Below are 22,445 nucleotides of genomic sequence, written 5' to 3'. Positions count from 1 at the left end.
CTGTAGAATTTGTGGAAGTTGCAACACTCAGCAGCTACTGGGCACTCTGCCTCTCTACCATTCTCTGATTACAGACAAGCTCTGAAAATAGACCACTAGAGTTCAGGGTATGATTCTGCCTTTTAAAGTCTCTGAACAGCAATAAAGACTTTGGCAAGTTAACCAAATGTCTCACCCCCACCCCCAATTTATTCTTGTATAAAATAGAAACTTTTAGGTACCTGTATCAAATGGTTATTGGGAAATTTAAACTTAGGAATCCAAGGAAAGGTTAAGAATAGCACCCACAATGGGGGATACGTTTATTAGATGGTAGCTGTCATTTTGGTTTTGCTATTATTAGTGAAGGCAAGGGTATGTTTTATTTTGCTTTACATCGTTGGTATCCGCCACAGCAGATGTCAGGGATTTGTGTTGTATGGCGAGAGCATGGAGAGGTAGATGACAGAGAGGCATAAGTAGGGTGCAGCCTTGAACATCCTCAGATTTGCCCCGTGCTTCCGAACAGTTGTCAGTTCATCTTTACCTATTAACGGTGTGTTAACTGTCCCTTAAGCCAGTTCCTCTTTTCATCCTCACTTTTCAGCCCCACCCTCAATAACTTATCGTCACATGGCCACATTGTCAAGAGGCTCCTGTCTTCCATTCCTATCCACTCATGACATTAACTTTCTAGCCCTCAGGGTTCATCAAATCACCTTTCCTATTCTGCCGTGTCCTAGGCAGTGTCAGAACTCCTTGGTGTAGAGTCAAGGCTATTCACAGACCTGCCCCAACCCTCCTTCCAACTCATTAGCCACTCTCATTGCCCACTGCTTCTTCATAAAGAGCCCACATCCCAGACAACCTGGCTTCAGTCTCACTTTGGCCCCTCAGTTACCCTATGAGGTACCATTGACTTAAAATGATCCAGGATCCAATTCAAGCCACCAATTCCAGGACAATCCAGAATATTCCAGGCTTTATCTTCCCACTTCTTGGCCCCTCTTTATTCCATATACACTCCTTACCCCAGAGTCAACACCTTAGTGGCAGGCCACCTCAGATGGTCAATCGGCAATCTGGATTTTGGGCCGTGTTTATATATACCCCTGTACTTCTACAACACCTATGAATACATATAAATTAATTTCTGCTGACTCAACTGCAGTTGTCAGGCTCCGAGTGTCTTAGTGTGTAGCTATCTGACAGCTGTGTAGCTATCTGACAGCAGAAGTGTTTAATTCAGATGGGGACAAATGGCTTATAAGAATTTAAAAAAAAAAAAATTTTATCTTGGTTTGGTTTTTCACTGCAGCAAGCCCTAAAACACAATTCTTTCCTTTCTGATGAGAAAAAAATTGAACAAGGAAATGTAGAATATGCCTTCAAACATGTGGATCAAATCATTGAAGGTATGTACAGCTGTAAATGGCCAGAAAAGGGGGAAACTTCTGAAACTGCATGCTTGTCTGGTTTGAGAAAACTGAAACTCTATCATAAGGTGCTTGTCAAATAGAACTTAAAATGAACAATAAGTTCCCAACCTGATGATATATATATATATATATATATATATATATATATATATATATATTAATTACATGCATCAAAATATAGAATATTTCCAGTGCCCATAAATACTCTCTCTCTCTCTCTCTCTCTCTCTCTCTCTCTCTCTCTCTCTCTCTCTCACACACACACACACACACACACACACACACACACACACACACAGAAGCATTCACACACCACATAAATGTAATAAAAACTTAATAAAATGTTTAAAATGTGCTATGATAACATAGGAATTATTTTGAACTGAAGGCAACTGAGGGAAAAAATAGACACAGGAAAGCTACCTTTCCTCTGTCTACAAGAAGGGCATGTTTCCTCTGCCCAGGGGCCTCCCTCTCCTCTCTCACAGAAGGAAGGCAGAACCAGAGACAGTTCCAGACTCTTAGCATCCCAGACAAGAAGGCCCTGTGTGGCGTCTGCAGGCAAACCTCACTAACATAGACCTCTGCCTGCCGTTGGTCTACTTTCTGCCTACTTTACCTCACCTGCACTCAGAACTTTTCATGTATTTTTTCCAAGCATCTGTTCTCATTCGTTAAGATGGACATAAGCCCCCAGGCCTGCCCGCCTCTTGAGATGTATGTTTTCACTTCTGAGAATGCCCCACTCTCCCCGATTGTGTGCACAGAAACAAAACTGGGGGGGGGGGAGCCAACAAAATATATGTTTAAATTTACGTTACATTCAGATGTGTGTTCTAGAAGAGAACTGGGGAAGAGAGCTTTTGTAACAGGAAGAAAGGATTTTTAATCAATTTTTTAGTTAGTGTTTAAAATAATGGATTTTGTTATGCTGTTTCGTCCCTATACCTCACTGAACTTTGCTTATGTTCCTGTTCCCCCCCGCCCCACCACTACTCTCCCATCCATCCTTCCCTCTTCTCTGGTTTCCTGCCTCTCCCAAAATGGTCCCCCAAAATGTGTGCACTTGTGCTTGTACATGTGCATGTGTGTACGTGTGCACATGTGTTTGTACATGTGGGTGTGCATGTACATGCTCATATACATGTGTGTGTGTGCGTGTATATTCACTTGTTTGTTTTGAGACAGGATAATACTACATAGTCCTGGCTGTTTTGGAACTCCCTATATAGACCAGGCAGGCCCCAAACTCACAGAGATCTACCTGCCTCTGCCTCCTGAGTGCTGGAATGAAAGGTGTGCACCACCATGCCTGGCCAGCTCTGCCATTTTAAATTTACACATTCATTGACAAGTTACTTTACCATCCTATGCCTCATTGATTGTTGATGTCTCCTGACTCGGGCATTGGCATTGTGTCACCTGTTGATGTCACCTGACTCAGGCACATGGCATTATCTCAACCTGCCACCTTACACAGGTGATGCTTCAGTCTGTTGCTTTAGCTCCCCCATTTTCCAGCTGAGAACATCATGTTTAACACCTTGGACAGATCCACCTACCAGGCTGATGGCAGAACTTGGATATGTAGCCAGACTAGTCTCAAGTTCAGCACATGACATGTCTAACCACCTCAATAAACCAAGGGGGAAACCAAGGCAAAGGGAGGCAGAGTGGATAATCCAGGGCCACTCGACCAGTGGGACACAGATAGCATTTGCAAAGGTCTTTTAACCAAATCATATGAAGCCCAGCCTCACGGACTAGTGAGATCCACACCTTTTTTCCTTCTTCATTATATTTTATGTACGTGGGTGTTTACCCTCATGTATGTTTGAGCACCATGTGTGTACCTGGTGCTCAAGAAGACCGGAAGAGAGACTAGGATCCCTTTAGACTAGAGATAGAGATGGTTGTGAGCCACCATCCAAGTGCTGAGAATCAAACCACCTCTGAAGAACATCCAGCACCCTTAACTGCTGAGCCATCTCTCCAGGTTCATAATGCAAATTACTGTTTACAAACAAAACACTCAAAGGGCTCTTCCACACTGAAGCCTGTGTCTAAACTTTATCCTCTGTGTGTGCTTTGCAGGTGAGATCCACGTGGAAGGCCAGGAACATTTTTACATGGAAACACAAACTATCCTGGCTATCCCACAAGCTGAAGACAAAGAAATGGTGTTACACTTGGGGACACAGTTTCCAACCCATGTGCAGGTAACAGGGGTCTCTCTGGAAAGGGCATTTCAGAGTACACTATAAGAGTCCCATGAAGCTGGGCAGTGGTAACACATGCCTTTTATCCCAGCACTCAGGAGGCAGAGACAGGGGGATCTCTGTAAATTCAAGGCCAGCCTGGTCTACAGAGCTAGTTCCAGGACTGCCAAAGCTACACAAAGAAAGCCTGTCTCAGGGAAGGGAGAGGAACCTCCACTCTTGTGCTTGCTTACTCCCTGGACAATTGACACTGGCTAAAGTCTAGCATAATAAAATGGGGCAGATGCCTTTAAAAGTAACCAGGAAATCATGTGACATGCCAAGGTATAAGACAAGGCCCATCTTTCCCTGTAGAACAAGAACAGGATGAAAATCTCAGAAGAGGATTTGAGTAGATATTTCTCCAAAGAAAATATGTAAATGACCAGTAACCTAAGATTGTAGTAAATTATTATTTAAAATCCAGGTGCAGAGTTTCTCCCCCACCTTTGACCATTTACATTCCCAGATGAAAAGCACACACATAACCGTTATATTTTAATATGCCTTCAGCAGCACAATAGCTGGGCAGCTGTCTACCCTCCATGCTGTTAGAATCCATTTCGTTACCAATAACACTGGATTATTACTTACTATTTACTATGTTTCATCTGGGCTGCTCTTAGCTACAAGTGGCCAACCCACATGACCACGTTTTCTCTACTCTTACCCCATAGTGTCTCTCTCTCTCTCTCTCTCTCTCTCTCTCTCTCTCTCTCTCTCTCTTTCTTTCTTTCTCTTCCTCCTGCACATTCTTCTTTTTCTATAGTGGCTTCCTCCTTCTCCTTTCTGTCATTTCTCCTCTGACTCAAGCCCATCAGAACTCAACCCCACCTATGTCTGTTCTGCCCAACTATTGGCATCTTTATCCACCAGTCAAATTTAACTTGGGGGCAGGGTTCTTAGACACACACACACACACACACACACACACACACACACACACACCATTTCAATAGACAGTAAAAGACAAAACCTCAATATAAAGCGTCCATCATTAACAGTCACCAGGGAAACCTAAATCAACCATCCACTAGAATAACTGTAATTTTAAACAAATTACAAGTATTGGTAAGAATGAAGAGAAACTGGAACCTCCATAAATTGCCAACAGACATAAAAAAAATAGCCCATCACCTGTGGCACAGTTTGGCAGTTTCTCAGGATGCTAGAAAGAGAGTGACCGTGGAACCAGCAATCCATGACTAAGGATGCAGCCAAGAGAAATAAAAGCAAGCCTGTGAAGATATGTATACATATCTAATGCCTTATATGCTGATTTAAATACTTTTAATTTCTAAAAACTTGAGCCCATGTTCATATCTGCATTCCTTATAAGAGTCTAAAGTAGAAACAGCCCAATGTCTATTAATGGATGACTAAGGAAAAAGAAAGAAAAAAACTGGTATATTCCATACAGTGGAATATTATTTAGCTATAAAAAGCAAGATACAGGCATGCATGAATAGAGGGCCTCAAAAGCATTATGCTAAGTGCAAGAAGCCATTCACAATAACTCCATATTGTATCATTCTGCCGTGTGACAAATCTGTAGATATGGACACAGATCCCAGGCTGTAGCATAATGAGAAGTGAAATGACTGCCTGATGGATCAAGATTGGGGATGCTGAGATTTCTGAACTAGACTAGGATGGTTGCACAGTTTCATCAATAGAAGTATCAGTTAGACTAGAGCGTTCCGCTGTGCATAAGAGCAGCAGGCAAGAAGGTAAACCATGGAGTTGCACTCACGTGGCTTGGGGGCTTCCTCCTGCAGGAATATGTGTCTGCAGCTTTAAAGGTCCCAAGGAGCAGGGTCGCCTGCCACATGAAGAGAACTGGAGGAGCGTTTGGGGGGAAAGTGACCAAGCCTGCTCTACTGGGAGCTGTCTGTGCTGTGGCTGCCAACAAGTAAGGGGCTGGGTGACCACTGTAATGTCGGCAGTTTGAGTTGTGTGAGTCCTTCCAACCCCTTTCACCCTCAGCTCAGCTCAGCCTACAGCTCAGCTGAAGCTGGATGGATGGAAGGCTGGCCAGAATGTCAGCTTTACAATAGCTTGTCCTGACATAAGCTGTGTGCTGCTGCCAGGCAATGTTCTCTAAGCCTGCACATGCTGGTGCAGATCTGACTGGGAAACCTGTAACTACCAAAGCTTATTAAGATAGCATCCACTCTGACCAACTCATCACCCTACTGATGCAGAGGGGGAATCTATGAGCATCTTATCTCATTGGTACTCTCCAGGTGTGGAGAAGGCTGCTCCAGGTGAATGTAGCAGCTTTGCAGAGGCAACAAACCAGAGTACTAAATGGTCGTTTTACAGGAGACTCACATCTACAGAACAATAGACCTCCACTCCTCAGCCATCCCCTCACAGCCATATATGTTAATGTCTCAGTAATAACTGTGTGAAAGTGAAATTTGGAACAAACCTTTCTATGATTATAACTGCAAAAGGATCCTGGAACTTGTTTATATAATATTAAAAAGGGGGAGTAGGCCATTTAATTCCAGAACTCATGAGGCAGAGACAGGTAGGTTGATCTCTGAGAGGTCCAGGCCAGCCTGGGCGACATAATAAGATCCTGTCTCAAAGAGAGAAAAAAGAAGGGAGGAAGGAAGGAAAGAAGGAAGGAAGGAAGGAGGGAAGGAAGGAAAGAAGGAAGGAAGGAGGGAAGGAAGAAAAAAAGAGAGGGAGGGAGGGAAAGAGGGAGAGAGGAAGAAAGGAAGAAAAATGGAAATAATTTATAACCAAATATTGTATCATCATAATACGCAAATATTCAGTTGACTAAACCAGAATAACTATTTTATTACAATGCCCCACTACTTTCAAATGTCATCTAAGGTGTGTTGCTATTCATGTAAAATCACAGAGCTAATTACTTCAAGACTCCCTCCCCAGCTATGCTTCTACAACTTTATGGAGATTACAGCTTTTTAACTGAGTCATTTCCCACAGGACTGGCCGCCCAATCCGCTTCATCCTCAGGCGAAGTGATGACATGCTAATAACAGCTGGCCGCCACCCACTCCTGGGGAGATACAAAGTAAGACCCAGGAGTTCAGCAAACTGCCTGTGATCCTGTCCTCTGTCAACCCATCAGCAGGAAGGACCATCAGCTCCACACTCTTTAAAAGGGATATTAGAGCACTGTTTAAAGCTAGGTAGACCCTCCTGATCATGCTAGGATAATGCTTCTCTGGCGATTGTCATAGCCAAGCATGAGCCTGGTCTAAGCATGGGTTGACAGTACGCTCAGATGTGTTTGTACACAGCACAGTTTGGCTGAAGGAAAAGGCTGCTGAGAAAGACATCTTTCTCGTTATCACTTTGCAGATCGGGTTCATGAATAACGGGGAGATCAAGGCTGCTGACGTTGAATATTACACCAATGGAGGGTGCACCCCCGACGAATCTGAGATGGTGAATACACCCCCTCCAGACAGCCCGTGGCCCTTACTTTATCTACACAAATATTTGCCTTAACCAATTCCACAAGAGGTTTAAGTTAAGCATAAAAGTTGAAACATCGAATAGATGATCAGAGTTGCTTTTGTTTTAATACAGGTGATAGAATTTGTCGTGCTGAAATCTGAAAACACATATCATATTCCAAATTTCCGGTGCCGGGGCAGGGCTTGCAAAACAAACTTGCCGTCTAACACGGCTTTCCGAGGATTTGGCTTCCCTCAGGCTACGGTGGTAGTTGAAGCATACATAGCTGCAGTGGCATCTAGATGTAACTTACTCCCTGAGGAGGTGAGCAGTTAGAACGTGCTGGTAAAACACTGGCAAGACTAGTTGGTGTGTGTCCTGAGCTCCTACAGTCTCTATATACAGTTTCAAGAAAAATAAAATGCATTGTCCATTAACCAGTTAACATTTTCTACTGTAGTAAGTGAACCATTAAGCCCAGTAGCTTCCATCCATGATACTATTTCTTAGGATTCTGTGGGTTTCTTGGGGGCTTCTCCTGGTCTTAGGTCAGCTCATTGGAAGCTCTATAGTTCAAGATGACTCTATTAACATTTCTCTTTATTGACATTTCTGATGAGTATTTGGCTGGCTTATCTGATTATGCCTCAGCTAAAAAAAAGTCTGTTGTATAGTCATTCATCCTTCTATAAGCTAGCCCAGATTCACTCTCGTGGGGAAGGGTGGTCACAGAATTTCAGAGAGCAGCAGGTAGGTGGCATGCTCTAATCCACAAACACTTGTCAAGTCTCTGTCTGTGTCACTATGTATGGTCCCATCATAAAAAGCAAGTCACAAGGTCAATCCAGAGTCAGTGTGAAACTACACTGGGGCAGCAATGGGGTGGGATGATTGCAGCCTTTTGTGCAAACATCTTGTCATTTGGTGGGCAAGCATTTGCTTGGTGTGTGCAATACTCTCAAGGGGGTAAAGTGAGGACAATTGGGAGTAATTAAGAATTTGAATCAGGAGACTTTTGCCTTGCCAACAAATTGGTAACAGCACTAGTAATTGTCCTACTGTTTTGCAGGGTTATTGTGAAGCTCACTGAAATACTTAATCTAAAGCTTGGGCATATGAAGTATTCATTAGTAGTTTCTATTGGTTTCTGTGTTGTCATTTTGTGTGTGTGTGTGTGTGTGTGTGTGTGTGTGTGTGTGTGTGTGTGTGTGTGTGTTTATATACTAGAAGTATTTGTAGACAAGCTTTCTCCATATCGGACATGTAACAAAAATGCATGCATGTTCTCACTTTTCAGATTAGAGAAATAAACATGTATAAGCATACTAGCAAGACAGCCTATAAGCAGACATTTAACCCCGAGCCCTTGCGAAGATGCTGGAAGCAATGTCTGGAGAAGTCATCATTCTTTGCTAGGAAGCAGGCTGCAGAGGAATTTAACAGAAACAATTATTGGAAGAAGAAGGGGCTTGCTGTCGTCCCCATGAAGTTTAGTGTTGCAATCCCCGTAGCCTTCTACAATCAGGTGAGGTGGAAGAGGTGGGCTGTCCTCGAAGCCCTTCTCCAAAGGGCTGGCTCTCTCAGAAAAGGCTCAAGCATGAGGAAGGGAAACATGGGCAACCATGTTGTCCTCTTTAGAGATAGAGAAATAAAGGGAGGTTCCCTTTAGCAGGAGAGAGCATGGACGCAGACAAGGGCTGAAACCATGGATATCAGAACTGACCTTCAGGATGCAGTATTTAGGGTCTTGGAGAGCATCAACAGAGCTCAGAGGGACCCATTTGAGTAGCTGCACCCGAATATAAGTACTGAAATGTCATGTTGTAGAAAATATTTCATCTCCATTGGGGTTTTCCACCCTGCCTTTGATCATTCAATTCCCAGATAAAAGAAACAAAAGCTTTATATTTGTGGTAAGCCTTTAAAGCACTAGAAATGGACAGATTTCCATCTCCTTCCTCATTAATAACCTCAAGTTATAACTTGTCACATTCCACCTGGGCAGCTCTTAACTCCAATCGAGCAGCCCTCATGGCCATGTTTTTATGACTCGCCTACCCCATGGTATCGTCTCCTCTCTCCACCTTTCTCTATCTCTTCATGGTCCCTGCCTCAGACCCCCCAGCCCAGGAACCAAAACTCCACCTATCTCTCTTCTGCCCAGCTATAGGCTATAAGCATTTTTATTCACCAATCAGGGATAAGTTGGGGGACAATCTCCCCATCCCTGGGGGTAACCAGGGCCAGTATTTAGTATTACAATACATAGCAACGGACCAAACCTCAACAGAGTAAGGCCAAGTTTCAAGAGCAAACTGATATAGAAAAAGATCCCTTTCTTGCCTCCTCTCTCATTTCCCCATAACTGCTTCTTCACGGTGTTCAATCTCTGCCATTACCTTTTCCTTTCCACCCACATTATGGGAGGCATCTGGGTGTGGCCAACTGTTTCCCATCACAGTACAAACTGACAAATGTAGATTCAATTAATGGATGCCAAACCTCATCATCATCAACATCATAGGGGAGCCTGTTAAAGCTGGGTATCCAGGCTCCAGCAGCAGCCTCTGGCTGAGCTGGATTATCCCCATAGGGGCACACCCTCCTCCCCCACCACCATCCTCAAAAACGGCCTTTGGAAACCAAAAACATCTCCAGGACCTTGCAAGTCCTCCAGTATCCAGGAGAAGGCGTGCCTGGGGATTTACTCTTGTGGGTTCCAGTCAAGTTAAGTCCATTTCCACACCTGGAGAGGGAAAAAAAATTAAGCATTGTCCAGATTGAGCCCTTGAAGAGACAGATGCTGGGGATGGAAGGAGGAGAAAAAATACACACATTCACATATCTAGGTTGATGGTTTTGGGTCCAGGGTGTCTTGCAAGGGGTTGTCTATATGGCTCACTTGTCCACAATGAGAAATGAGAGGTCGGTTATCTCAAAGGAAGCAGTTCTGACAGCCTCAGGGGACTTCCAACAACATCCTCTCTCCCCGTTTCCAAACTCTGCCCGGTGATTGTTTCCCTCAGGCAGCTGCTCTGGTCCACATCTTCTTAGATGGCTCTGTCCTGCTGACCCATGGTGGCTGTGAGCTGGGACAAGGTCTACACACCAAGATGATTCAGGTGAGACCAGTGCCCCTGTTCTCCACTGTGAAATGTGTCAGATCATACAGGCAACGGCCAGTTATTCCCAAGCTGAGTCAGAGAGATCCCACACATCGAACACACAAGGCAAATAAATGTAGGTTGCATCCTGCCGTTAGGAACGCAAAACTGCAAGGTGACAAGGGAAGGCGAGGCAGAGCGGAGGAGACGCAGTGCCGTTCCTCCTGCACCAAAAGAATCTAGTCCATGGTTTTTGAGGTTTTGGTTTGGTTTGGTTTAGGGTTTTTTGTTTTGGTTTGTTTTGTTTTTGTGTTTGTTTGTGTATGTGTGTGTGTGTGTGTGTGTGTGTTGTGTTGTTTTGTAGAAGATGAGAGGATTCCAGTTACCACACATTTTTAAAAAAAAAAAAAACTTTTAAAATTCATGGTAATGTCTCAGCAATAATCTGTTCATTCAGAGCCTCAAGTAGAAATGAATGTTTCACATGACAAAACTTAAGCTCTTGAGGGTTCAGACTCCGTGAGGCTGAAACCGGAGCTCGCTGCCAGCACAGATGTCAACCTGCTTAGAGGTGTGGGCAAACCAAGCACCCTTCCATTCTGAGGTGAATGGTGTGCAAAGGGGAAAAAAAGAGTCCACACTCTATTTAAGGTATCCATTCACATGGCTGGCCACTGTTACGTACACTGATTCAAAATATTTCTCTACTGCTTTATGAGATCAATGCATTGGAATTTTTCTTTTTTGTTAATATGAAATAACGATTGTTGAATATGACATTTGAATTAAAAGTGTACATGGGAGGGGGACAGATGAGAAAATAGTATAAAGACGTGTACAAAGACACATGACAAACCCCACTGTATGTGTTAACATAAAACACTTATTTTCTTTCATTTGCTTTGTGTCTATGTACTTGTGTCTGTGCGTGCGTGCGTGCGTGCGTGCGTGCGTGCGTGTGTGTGTGTGTGTGTGTGTGTGTGTGTGTGTGTGTGTGTTTGGTAGCAGGCACCCTTACCCACTAAGTTAACTTGCCAGTCCTAAATCTTGATTTGTTTGTTTGTTTTTAATGCATATGAAAAATGCTCATCAGTTTAAAAAAAAATTAAAAAAAAAAACAAAAAAAACAAAAAAAAAACAAAAAAAAAACAGCTTCTCAAAGAGAAACAGAAAGAAGACCAATTCTTTAAAAATAAACATTTGGTCAGGTTCTTAGAACTAGGAAACCGCACAAAGCTCTTGGGCCCTCTCTGACCGTCATACCTCTTTACAACCCTAAGCCTGTAAATCGCCCCTGTAGAAAACATCCCACTGAACAGTCTGTGGACCCGGCAGGGAGGGTGTGAGTGACCCAGAAGCCCCAGCTTGGCCTCCTCTTTGCCCTCTAAACCTGCATGCAGAGCGGCCGCGCCACTGCGTGGCTTCTACAAAACAGGTATAAAAGAAGGCACCAAAAAGGCCGTTTACTTAGCCATCTACCTACAAAAAGAAACGTGTCCTTGACATGCCGCTTAAAACCTAAACTGAGCGTCTGTCCCTGTAGCAGGACAGTCAGGCTTCATGCTTGGTTCTAGAAGATAAGGTTTTGTCCCTCGGAACAGGGCTTAGTCAATGAAGTAAACACTGTGTTTCTTCTGTATCTGGCAGGTAGCCAGTCGAGAACTCAACATCCCCCAGTCGTACGTGCACTTTTCTGAAACAAGCACCATCACAGTACCCAACGCCCTCTTCACAGCGGGCTCCATGGGAGCAGATGTCAATGGGAAGGCGGTACAGGTGATCTGTCTTTCCTTTCTCGGCCCCAACCACAGTGGTGAGGCATTCGTGTTACACTTGTTCTTTTATGGAGGATATACAGAGGAGAGACGAGGCATTGCTCTAGTGCACTCAGCAAATTCAGGCAGAGCCGTTTTGTGCTTCCGAGGCATGGGCCACTGACCTTAACCCACGTTCTGTTGCAGTAGGCTCCCTTGTCTTGGGTCAGAAAGCCTCTCCCTCTCACCCAGCACGGCAGAGCAATGCGGGGAAGTGCCATCTTAGCTTCATTAAGAGTTTGGGTCAAACAACTAACCGTTCCAGGAACCCATTTCCTCTTCTGGAAAGCTGAGGATACAAATATAACCCCCATCAAAGAACTATTAGTGAACTACAGCCGTCACGTTCTACACCCAAACTCTAGAAAAGCACTCTTGGGCTATTAGTCTCCGACAAAGGCCAGCTCTACAAAATGGCCATGCTTGGATGGAAGGGAAGCTTCCAGACTGCCAAGTGTCACCATGTGTCAGGAAGCACGTTTTCCACAATGTGCTCCGCGGAGCCGGAGTTCTGGAAAGCAAAGGTTCCCTAGTCACTGTGTTTGGGAAAGGTTTCACTCTCCATCCATCCCAGTCAAAGAGGCCTGTGATGCATGTCTGCATATTAAAGGCTCTGACAAGTCCTACAGTAGATATGCTTATTTAACATTGTCTTGGGGCTCCTGCTACGCATGTTTAACCATAAAAGCATTTGAATTAATATCATCCTTCTTAACAGTCATGGAATCAATGCCCAATGAGATGCCCCGGGAAATTCCAGTTTTGCTAAGATATGTAGGTGGCTGCATTCATTTTGCACATTTCATTCAGGCATAAATTTAGGCACCGTGTGGATATTGCCAGGTCACCTTTGACACAAAATTAAGTTTGTCCTCTGGAGCCCAAAACTACAGAAAAAGTGCAACAGGATCCTTTCACACCCAGTGTGACTCAGCTGGCTTGGGCAAAAATACACCTAGCAGGTATGGAGGAGGAGGAAGTGGGAGTGGGGGGAGCAGGACGAGGAGGGAGGAAAAGAGAAAAGAAGGAGAGGGAGAGGAAGAAAGAAGAAGTAGAAGAGGAGGAAGAAGAGGAAAACAGGTGTTGATTAAAAAAATTAAACACAGCAAAGACAGGTAGAGGAATCTGTTGCACTGTGGCTCTCCCTGGTTTTATCTTTTGCTGAGTTGGCTAACAATAAAACTGGGAAAGCATTTAGCCACAGTTGGCATCCTTGACGTGAGCCATCCTGGAGTCTGAGAAGGCTGCAAGATTAGCATGACACAGAGTGACTTGAAGTTCCAGGGAATGCTGTTCCTGCCCCAAGCATGACCCTCCATGACCCCAGACTGCTGTTAGCTTCACACCTGCAGCCTTGTTGCATGCAGTGCTGGGGGTCAAACTCAGGGCTTCAGTATGCTAAGCAGATAGTCTATCAACTAAGCCGCAATCCACTCAACAACTATTTTAAAAATTAAAATGAGCGTGTCTCAGGCCATCAAAACGACCACTTTGTGATGAAATGTTATCATGAGATCTCTCTGTCCACATTTAGGGTCAAAATACACTCTGAGTTAAGACAATAAAAAGAAGTGTAGGAGCCAGGCGTGTCAACTATGTGTTTACTCCCAACACTCAGGATACAGGGCAGGCAGACCTTTGAGTTCAAGACCAGCCTGGTCAACAGAGCAAGGACCAGGACTGCCCAGGCTACACAGAGAAACCCTGTCTCATTAAAAAAAAAAAAAAAAAAAAAAGTCTGTATACTGGATCTGGAGAGGTTGCTCAGTGGTTAGGAGCACTGGCTGACAGGTTCAAGTCCCAATACCCACATGAAAACTCACAACCATCTGTAATCCCAGGGGATCCACTGCCCTCTTCTGAACACCAGGTACGCACATGATACACAAATGCAAGCAAAACACCCATACACAAAAGTAAAACGCAATATTTTTAAAAACATGTACGAGCCAGTAATAGTGGCTTACTTCTACAATCCCTACACCCCAAAGGCTGAGACTAAAGTATTACGATCCTTTCAAGGCCAGTCTGGTCTGCACGGTGTGGCACTGTCTCAAAATTAAAGGAAAATAAGATAAAAACTTCCAGCTAAAGTAAAGAGCCAACATTAAAATACTTTTAAGTCAGGAATGATGACATGCCCCTTTAATTCCAGCACTGGAGAGGCAAAGGCAGGCAGATCTCTCTGAGTTCTAGGCCAACCTGGTCTAGAGCAGTAAGTTCAGGCCCATTAAATTTACATACCAAGACATATTGTCTCAAAAAAAAAGATTTTTTTAAATGATATATCTAAGTTTACATACCAAGACATATTGTCTCAAAAAAAAAAAAAAGATTTTTTTAATTGATATATCTCTAATCTGGTATTCAGTTTTACATTTTTCTCTTTTAATTTATTTATTTTTATTTCACAATCATTGGTGTTTTGCCAATATGTATGTCTGTATAAAGGTATCAGGTCTCCTAGAACTGGAGTTACATACAGCTGTGAGCTGCCATGTGGGTGCTGAGAATTGAACCTGGGTCCACTGGAAGAGCAGCCAGTGCTCCTAACCTCTGAGCCATCGCTCCAGTGCTCCTCATCCTTTTCATCCTTTTGTTTTTTTTTTTTAACAAAGACATTCTTTCTCTGATCTTGGCATTAGAAAATCTTTATTGTAAAGCAAAACTCAACTTAGAAACCACAGAAATAAAAAAGAGGTAGATAAATTTGACTTCATAAAAACATAAACTTGAGGGTTAGAGACACTGTTCACTGGATAACGGTGCTTGCTGCTCTTTCAGGGGACTAGAGTTTGGTAGGTACACTGGGAGGCTCAAAACCACCAGTGGCTTCAGCTCCAGTTCCAGTGTATCCATGCCTTCTTTGGGCCTTGGTAGGCACATACACATATGTACACATACACGCATTTACATATAGAAAAGCAAAATAAATCTTTTGAGAAAAACACAAGCTAAGTCAGCAGAGCCAGCGGGACACTGTGTGTTATTTTTTTTTCTTTTCTTTTCTTTTTTTATTATTATCAAATCATAATTTTTACTTTTTAACACAGGGGTTATAAACACAAAAATGCAGGATGTGGGGAAGGGGATGACACAGGAGCATAGGTGTTCAGGGGGAGTACAGATATCTTTCAGAACAGGGTATCAGCTGGGTGAAGGTTCAGGGGTCAGGTCACCATGACTCTGTCTATGATTCACTTGTCCTTATCTAAGTTGGTACTATCTGCCAAAGCCGCCTATTTACAAGGTCTATGACTACTCAGGCTGGTAGATTTCCACAAAAGCTGCCTGTTTACAATAGTTTATAGACATCTGTTTCAGTGTTTTTCCATAGAGACTCAAAACTGTGTTAGCAGACATGTATGTCAGGCCTATTGCTGATTTTAGGCTTATGGCTGATTTTAGGCCTTCAGTGTATAAACAGGGCTGCCCCTACATCTCCTTCCTTCTCCAAGTATAGAAGGACCGTGGCGATTCTAATCTTGCCAAGGCAGGGATAGAGGCCTGACCTCCAGTAATTAAAGGGGACCTTGTAATGGCTCCGGTCCTCCTGTCGCTGTTAGCTTCTGACAATCCATTTTCTTGTTCTCAGAAATACTTTGAATTATAAAACATTATTGTGGTTTTTGTTAGTATGCTGGGTAAAATAATTTTTATTGATTTCATTTTAAACTTCAAAGTTTGTAGCGAGTTAAAATGTCCTCCAACATAATATAGGTCATATTTATTTTCATATTGTAAAATGCTAGTTAATCTGTTGAACATTTTTAAAAACTGGATTCCTTTTTGAGAATTTCATATATGAGCACTGTATTTACATAATTTTTCCCTTTCTCTCCTTCCTCCTACTCTTCCCAACCCCCCATACTTTTTAAATACATCTTATTACCTAATTATTGTTCATATATGTATGTATATATGTATACATGTATAAGTATATATGTATATACAAATACTGATAAAGTGTTTTGAGTTAAAAAAAAGAAAGAAAAACACGAACTATCGATACAGTAAGATATCATAAATAAAAATTACAACACATTAAAGAAAATATTCACATCATATATGAGACAAAGAAAAATTAAAATAAGCCAGCCATGGTAGTCTCGGCACTCAGCCATTTATAGTTTCAGTACTCAGGGGCTGAGACAGGAGGATTGTTATGAGTCTAAAGCCATAAAGCCAGCAGGGTTATAGAATGAGGTCTAGAAAGACAGACAGACAGACAGACAAGAAGGAAGGAAGGAAGGAAGGAAGGAAGGAAGGAAGGAAGGAAGGAAGGAAGAAAGAAAGAGCTCTAGGAACACAGTATCTCAATTAAATTATTGTGGCTATTTTGAATCTGCTTATTGTGTAGACTTGTATGCATGCTCCCTTGTGTAAATAGATATAAAGAGTTACAATAATTCTGAGTAGCATCCTGCTTAGTGCATATCTAAACAACACTGCTGACGTGCCTGCTGCAAGACATTTTCTCCTGAAGAAAGTCCACACCTTAATCAAATTTAAGAAATCCTACAAGAGACCAAACAAGTTTGTAAAACAGCCACCATTAAAATCTTCCTGAATCATTAACGAGTTGCTGTTCTTTGTGCTTTTAAGTTCTGATGTCTGTCTACATGTTTGCTTTTCAGAATGCCTGCCAGATTCTTCTGGACCGTCTTCAACCCATCATCAGGAAAAACCCTAAAGGAAAATGGGAGGAATGGGTGAGTGTTCTCTTTACTACCCCAGCCAGGAAAAAGCAATGTCATATGCCAGCACACACACACACACACACACACACACACACACACACACACACGCATGCATGCACATGCACACACTCGTAGGACAAACATGCACACACACACACATGCACACACTTGCAACACAAACATGTACACATACACACATATGCACGCATTTATGCACACAAGTAAAATTCCTAAATGCATGCACTGGTGGGCAGCACTCATCCAAGAGCTTAGTGTTTTCTTCTACTTTTTCAAACTGATAAGAGGTGTATGTTCACTGAGATCTGACATCATTTCTGAGCCAGTACTTCCACACAGCATGAGAGTGGTACATGTTCTAAAGTATAACTGGCCTGAGGATGCTCCCCTGTGCTGCATGGCCGGCTATAGGACAGGTCCTGTATAATGCAGAGTCCCCTTACTAATTTGAGAGAACAGCACTGTGAAAAGTCATAAAGTAGCCATGTGGTGTGACCCAGCTCTGTGAGAGGCCCAGAGTACAGCCAGCATCACACCAAGCCCCTCCACCACAAAGCATGCTCTGTGTTGTAAGTCTTTCAAGGAGTAAATATGAACACAGACCTTGGTACAAGCAAGAAGAAAGCCCAGCATGGAAGGTACTTTTATTACTTTCCATAAACTTCTATTTCTTTGAAACAAATCATCTTTTTCAGGTTAAAAAGGCCTTTGAAGAATCCATCAGTCTCTCAGCCACTGGATATTTCAAGTAAGTGGGTTTTGCTCTTTTGGCTTGCATTGTGCAGTAGTCGTGTTTAACTGGTGTTAATTCACAGTCAGAGGATCCTTTCAGTGGGAAAGGAAGCGAGGGACAGAACAGGGAAAACAGTGCAGAAGCTCCTCGGCCAGTAGCCATTGCCTGACAAGACGCTCAATAGTTACAGGGCTTCATCCTACAAACCTTCAGCCCAGCCCTGCACATGCACGGTGGAGGCCAGGGTCAGCCACCAGGACATTTATCCCTTTCCGAGTCTGCTGAGGTTTTCCTGAGGACCCATTCTTACAGTCTCTCAAGGGAGAAGGGGAGCAGACCCCCAAATATAGGGTAGGATGCTGCCTGCAGCCCACCTTCCCTGTCATCTCCTGACTGCTTCAGCCATGTCATGACGAGCCTACTGAAGGAAAGGTGACATTCCTTCCACTCTTCCTTCTTTTCTCAGAGGCTACCAGACAAACATGGACTGGGAGAAGGAGAGAGGTGACCCTTATCCGTACTATGTGTACGGCGCAGCCTGCTCGGAGGTTGAAGTGGACTGCCTGACTGGGGCTCACAAGGTACAGTGATGCTTGCAAGCCCCACCTTCACAGATGCAAACAAACACTGAAGTGTTCTCTGTAAATAGCAACCAACTTGACCTGCCAGCAAAAGACTCGGGGACAGATAAATAATCTTTGGGTTTGGTTGTTTTAAAAAAAATAATAAAAATAAAATAATAAAGCATTTAAGTGAATGACATTGTCCATTTTATGTTTACTCCCTCTGTGCAGCTCCTGAGGACTGACATCTTCATGGATGCTGCCTTCAGCATTAACCCCGCCCTGGATATCGGACAGGTATGGGATTTCAGGCCATACCCAAAGGGACTTTTGTCAATCTCATTTATAGAAAGACTGTGAGTCTGAGGTCTGCCTTGGCTACAGAGCAAAACTGTATCTGAAAAGATAGAGGAGGGGGAGGAGAGAGGAAGAAAAAAGGAAAGGAAGAACAGAGAGAGGAGGGAGGGAGAGAGGGAGGAAAGGGGAGGAAGGGGATGACTGAAGAAAAGAACAAATGATGGAATGAGGGAAGGGACTTCAGGAAGGTGGCCACTGTCCCTGTGGAACTTGAAAGGTGAGTAAGAGTTTCCAGGCAGAGGTGAGAATAATCAGAGGAAAACACCTGTACAGACTTAGAGATGAGAAGGGACAGGTTAGATTTGGAACAGTGACGAGGCAAGTGTCAGACATGTGAAGTCCCAAGTGAAGCAGGCAAGATGGCAGCACCAGAACAGGTCTCAAGAACACTGGGGAGACCCTGCCACAGGGCATCTGAGAATGGCTTACTGCACCTCAGAGCTTGGCTTTCATTCCCACTAGAATATCTATTCAGCCAGTATTATAGACTTCTCACCCACAAAACTGTGCCCACAGGTTGAGGGAGCCTTTATCCAAGGCATGGGATTCTACACCACAGAGGAGCTGAAATACTCCCCAAAAGGTGTGCTCCATTCTCGGGGTCCAGATGACTACAAAATCCCCACTGTCACTGAGATACCAGAGGAGTTCTACGTCACTCTAGTGCGCTCTCGAAACCCCATAGCCATCTACTCATCCAAGGTAAGAATTTGCGACTTCTCTGTCAGTTGGTAGGGAACAAATCAGTTGGTCCCTAACAAAAAAATATCATGACTGGGTAGCTGAAGGAGAGCCTTGTGTCCCACGTGGGCCTGGTCTCTGAAAGTCCCCGGATGACACACTTGTAGGCTTGGTTTCTTTGGCTTACTGGTGTTCACCTGTACCCACTATGTCCTTGTCACACTGGACAAGGGCCTAACTGAAACCTAGATGAAGGGCCTCATCTTAACCTAATCACCTCATAAAGACTCCATCTCCAAATGTAGCCACACCCCTACAAACTAACAAGTTGGCCCCCTCAACACATGCTTACAGAGAGACAGAAGTTAGCCCATAACAGCCCCCTCTGATCATGAAGCATGAATTTGCTTTCTCCTCCGAATTGTAAATCCCCAGAGGCCGAGTGGTGCTTCTCACAAACTCCAGAAACCCAAGTAGAGTCTTCACTCCAGAGTATAAAACAAAGCAAAATCCAGTGAGGTGTTGGGAGGAGTCTCTGGGTGTCTTGTTCCACTAGGCTGCAAAGCGTAGCAACTCAGAGTTTTCCTTCTCCAGCCTTCAACCCTCCCCTGGACTTGCCCCCTCCTGCAGGCTCCTCCATACCTGTCCAAGCAAGGCTGGGGTTTCAGCAAGCACCACACCAGCACTTCTTGAGGTGTTGGCTCCATGCTTTCTGGAGCACACAGCCTTTGACTAGCCAGTATCTCCAACGCCAGGGCACTCCAGCCCCTCTTCTTACCTCTGTAGACATACTCACACATGTGGCTTATCCACATGTACGTACACATAAATTATTTTTTAAAAACTAACTGGTGAATCTCGAGGCACGTAATTCCTCATGCTCTTCATTCAAACACACCCGACAGGCGCCAAGGAGGCCACATGAGGACAGGCAACTGCTTCACTATCAACTATGGCCATTCTGTTTGGGTTTTAAGTTAAAGGCAAACAATCTAGGGTCCGGGTTGCTCAGTGGTAGAGCACTTGCACAGCATACATGAGGCTTTCAGTTCTGGCTCCAACACTGCAAAATTAACTAAAATGTAACTAAAAGCACCCTAGAAGGCACTGAGGACATGGTCTTCAGGACATGACTTGGGTGGGAAAACAATGGATGCTTTTAGCTGCCTGCTGCCCTAGGTATTCTCACCAGGTACTCTCATAAAAACTCTACTCACAAATTACTCTGAGGGGGATCAAGTTCCAGCTACTTGGATACACTCCTTCTGAGGAGTGATGAAGCCAGAGAAGGTGTGTGTACATGCATGTGTGCCTGCGTGTCCGTGTGCATGCGTGCCCCTAATCACCTTTGTGTGTGAGATTGACCCTAAAGAGCTTTGCTCTCCTAACAACCTTTACGCTTTTCTCAGGGACTGGGTGAGGCTGGAATGTTCCTGGGGTCCTCCGTTTTATTTGCCATATATGATGCAGTGACCACTGCCCGAAAAGAGAGAGGGCTGAGTGACATCTTCCCCTTGAATAGCCCAGCAACACCTGAAGTGATTCGCATGGCTTGTGTGGATCAGTTTACTGACATGGTAAGGGAAGTCCCTACTGTCATCACCCCCTTTATGGACTTTAATGTTCTTGACTTGGATATTGTAACCATGACAACATTGCAGGTCATGTCCATCTTTTTCTATGAAAAGTCTCCTTTTGCCTCCACTCACCGCTTCCTACATGCCTCCAAACATCTACAAATGTTGGCTTAATTATTTCAGACTCTAAAGGAACAGCCCGCTAATAGCAAAGGGACATGGTAGATTGCCTGCTTAAATATTTTATCAAAATGCAATTGATGTGGACTTTTGATTGCCTCATTTACAAGATCTCTGGCCTGCTCAATTATGCAGAAAGTATCTGTTATGCAAACTAATAGAAGTAATTGAAATGAAACTGTCAGGTCTCTGGGCACGCCTCTCCATGCGTTGCTATCACACACTATATAGAATACTGTTCTGCTGCAAAAATTACACCAAGAGCTGTCCCAGAAACCATCTCTCCAAGGCACTGCCTCCTGCCACCCACATGAATCATGGGTATAAAGCCCAATAATATGTAAGGCCTTGAGGTTACCGTGCTGCTCAGTGGCTCTAGGTCATCCCAAACATAAGAAGTTTATCAGGGTAAGAGCTGGAGTGTAGCATTCAAGAGACCCTGTATTCCATCCCTGACAACAAACCAAAACAGGACAGGATCCAAGCATGGTGACATACACCTGTAATCCCAGCACTTTGGAAGCTGAGACAGGAAGACCACAAATTCAAGACCAGCCTAAGCTGGGCAGAAATACACCCCATCTCAAACAGCAGAAGCACATCTGTATGAGCTGTGTATTGTGATAAGTGTGTGACTAAATGATTGAAATAGACACAGAAATTGTAAAACTAATAAAAAGAAAAATTGATATCAACTTGTTCTATTTTTAAATGCCTTCGGATAATAATGGTTCTTTGTGGAATAACATTTCGTTAACAAAAGTCTTTTATTTTTTTATCTTTTTTAGATTCCCAGAGATGACCCTTCAACATTCACACCTTGGTCCATCCATGTGTCTTAATCTCATGTCTTTAAGAAAAAGAAAGACCACACAGCTGACTCAAACTAGCCCCAAATCAGAGCAGCATATGGGTTGACTAGAATTTATCAAACATGATTTTACTGTTTTTAATTATTCCCTGTGATTGGGTTATTGTGTGATTGCATGTTAAGATACAGATTTTTACCAAATTGTGTGACAAAACTTAGAATTGGAAATTCCGACTTAGTTTCATTATCCTGAAAATCTGCATCGTGGTGAGTTTTTAAACCTGGCTAACCTGGGGTAGCTCAGGAGGGACTCCTTGTGTTCTGTTTCAAGCACCTATGCTTGAAACCCAACAGAACTGTCTATCCCAAAACTTTCTCTAGACTGGAATCTCCCAAAATCAGCACACCTGGAAAACCCACTTTACAGAGCCTGCCACTTCCTGTGGTACAGACAGTATCACAAGAGCAAGCAGTAAGCTCTCGGGGAATCTGGAAGTGGAGCTGGAGAGAGGTTCAAATACAGCTTGTCTCCAAAGATGTGTGCTGGAAACTTGGCTCCCAGGGTGGTGGTGCTGAAACTGTAAGAGGTGGAACCTATTGAGAGGACATTTGTGAGGGGATCAATGGTGATAGGAAGGAATGGACTAGTTCCCCAAAGTCTGCCCCTCCCCATCTCTCACTTTCTCTCTGCCAGTGTGAGCCATTGCATTTCTAGAGTGTGATGCCATCTACTGTGACAGAAAGGAGGCTCTCACCAGATGGGCAGTCTTGTGATCTGGCCTCTAAACTA

The 22,445-nt window shown here is 43.7% G+C and overlaps 1 protein-coding gene across 3 annotated transcripts in view; it reads left to right on the top strand.

Annotated features, from left to right (window-relative positions):
• The window catches only part of LOC117705354 (aldehyde oxidase 4), a 63,212-nt gene extending 40,771 nt beyond the window's left edge, over positions 1-22,441 (top strand). For 2 of the 3 annotated variants that reach the window (XM_076931881.1, XM_034497937.2), the window contains exons 20-35: positions 1,298-1,394; positions 3,513-3,637; positions 5,455-5,588; positions 6,641-6,728; positions 7,019-7,105; positions 7,250-7,441; positions 8,415-8,642; positions 10,144-10,239; positions 11,869-11,997; positions 16,673-16,747; positions 17,449-17,501; positions 17,953-18,067; positions 18,281-18,346; positions 18,923-19,108; positions 20,497-20,664; positions 21,633-22,440. In XM_076931881.1, coding sequence (XP_076787996.1) covers positions 1,298-1,394; positions 3,513-3,637; positions 5,455-5,588; positions 6,641-6,728; positions 7,019-7,105; positions 7,250-7,441; positions 8,415-8,642; positions 10,144-10,239; positions 11,869-11,997; positions 16,673-16,747; positions 17,449-17,501; positions 17,953-18,067; positions 18,281-18,346; positions 18,923-19,108; positions 20,497-20,664; positions 21,633-21,686 — 1,893 coding nt within the window. In that variant the 3' untranslated portion in view covers positions 21,687-22,440. Of the gene's footprint in view, positions 1-1,297; positions 1,395-3,512; positions 3,638-5,454; positions 5,589-6,640; positions 6,729-7,018; positions 7,106-7,249; positions 7,442-8,414; positions 8,643-10,143; positions 10,240-11,868; positions 11,998-16,672; positions 16,748-17,448; positions 17,502-17,952; positions 18,068-18,280; positions 18,347-18,922; positions 19,109-20,496; positions 20,665-21,632 lie in introns of all 3 variants that reach the window. The other variant, XM_076931882.1, reaches the window with a different exon arrangement.
• Positions 22,442-22,445: the final 4 nt, after the last annotated feature.

The sequence above is a fragment of the Arvicanthis niloticus genome, chromosome 3, assembly GCF_011762505.2.
Source record: "Arvicanthis niloticus isolate mArvNil1 chromosome 3, mArvNil1.pat.X, whole genome shotgun sequence".
Lineage (NCBI taxonomy): Eukaryota > Metazoa > Chordata > Mammalia > Rodentia > Muridae > Arvicanthis > Arvicanthis niloticus.
The sequence above is the reverse complement of the archived record's forward strand: the minus strand, read 5'-3'. Positions and strand labels throughout refer to the sequence as shown.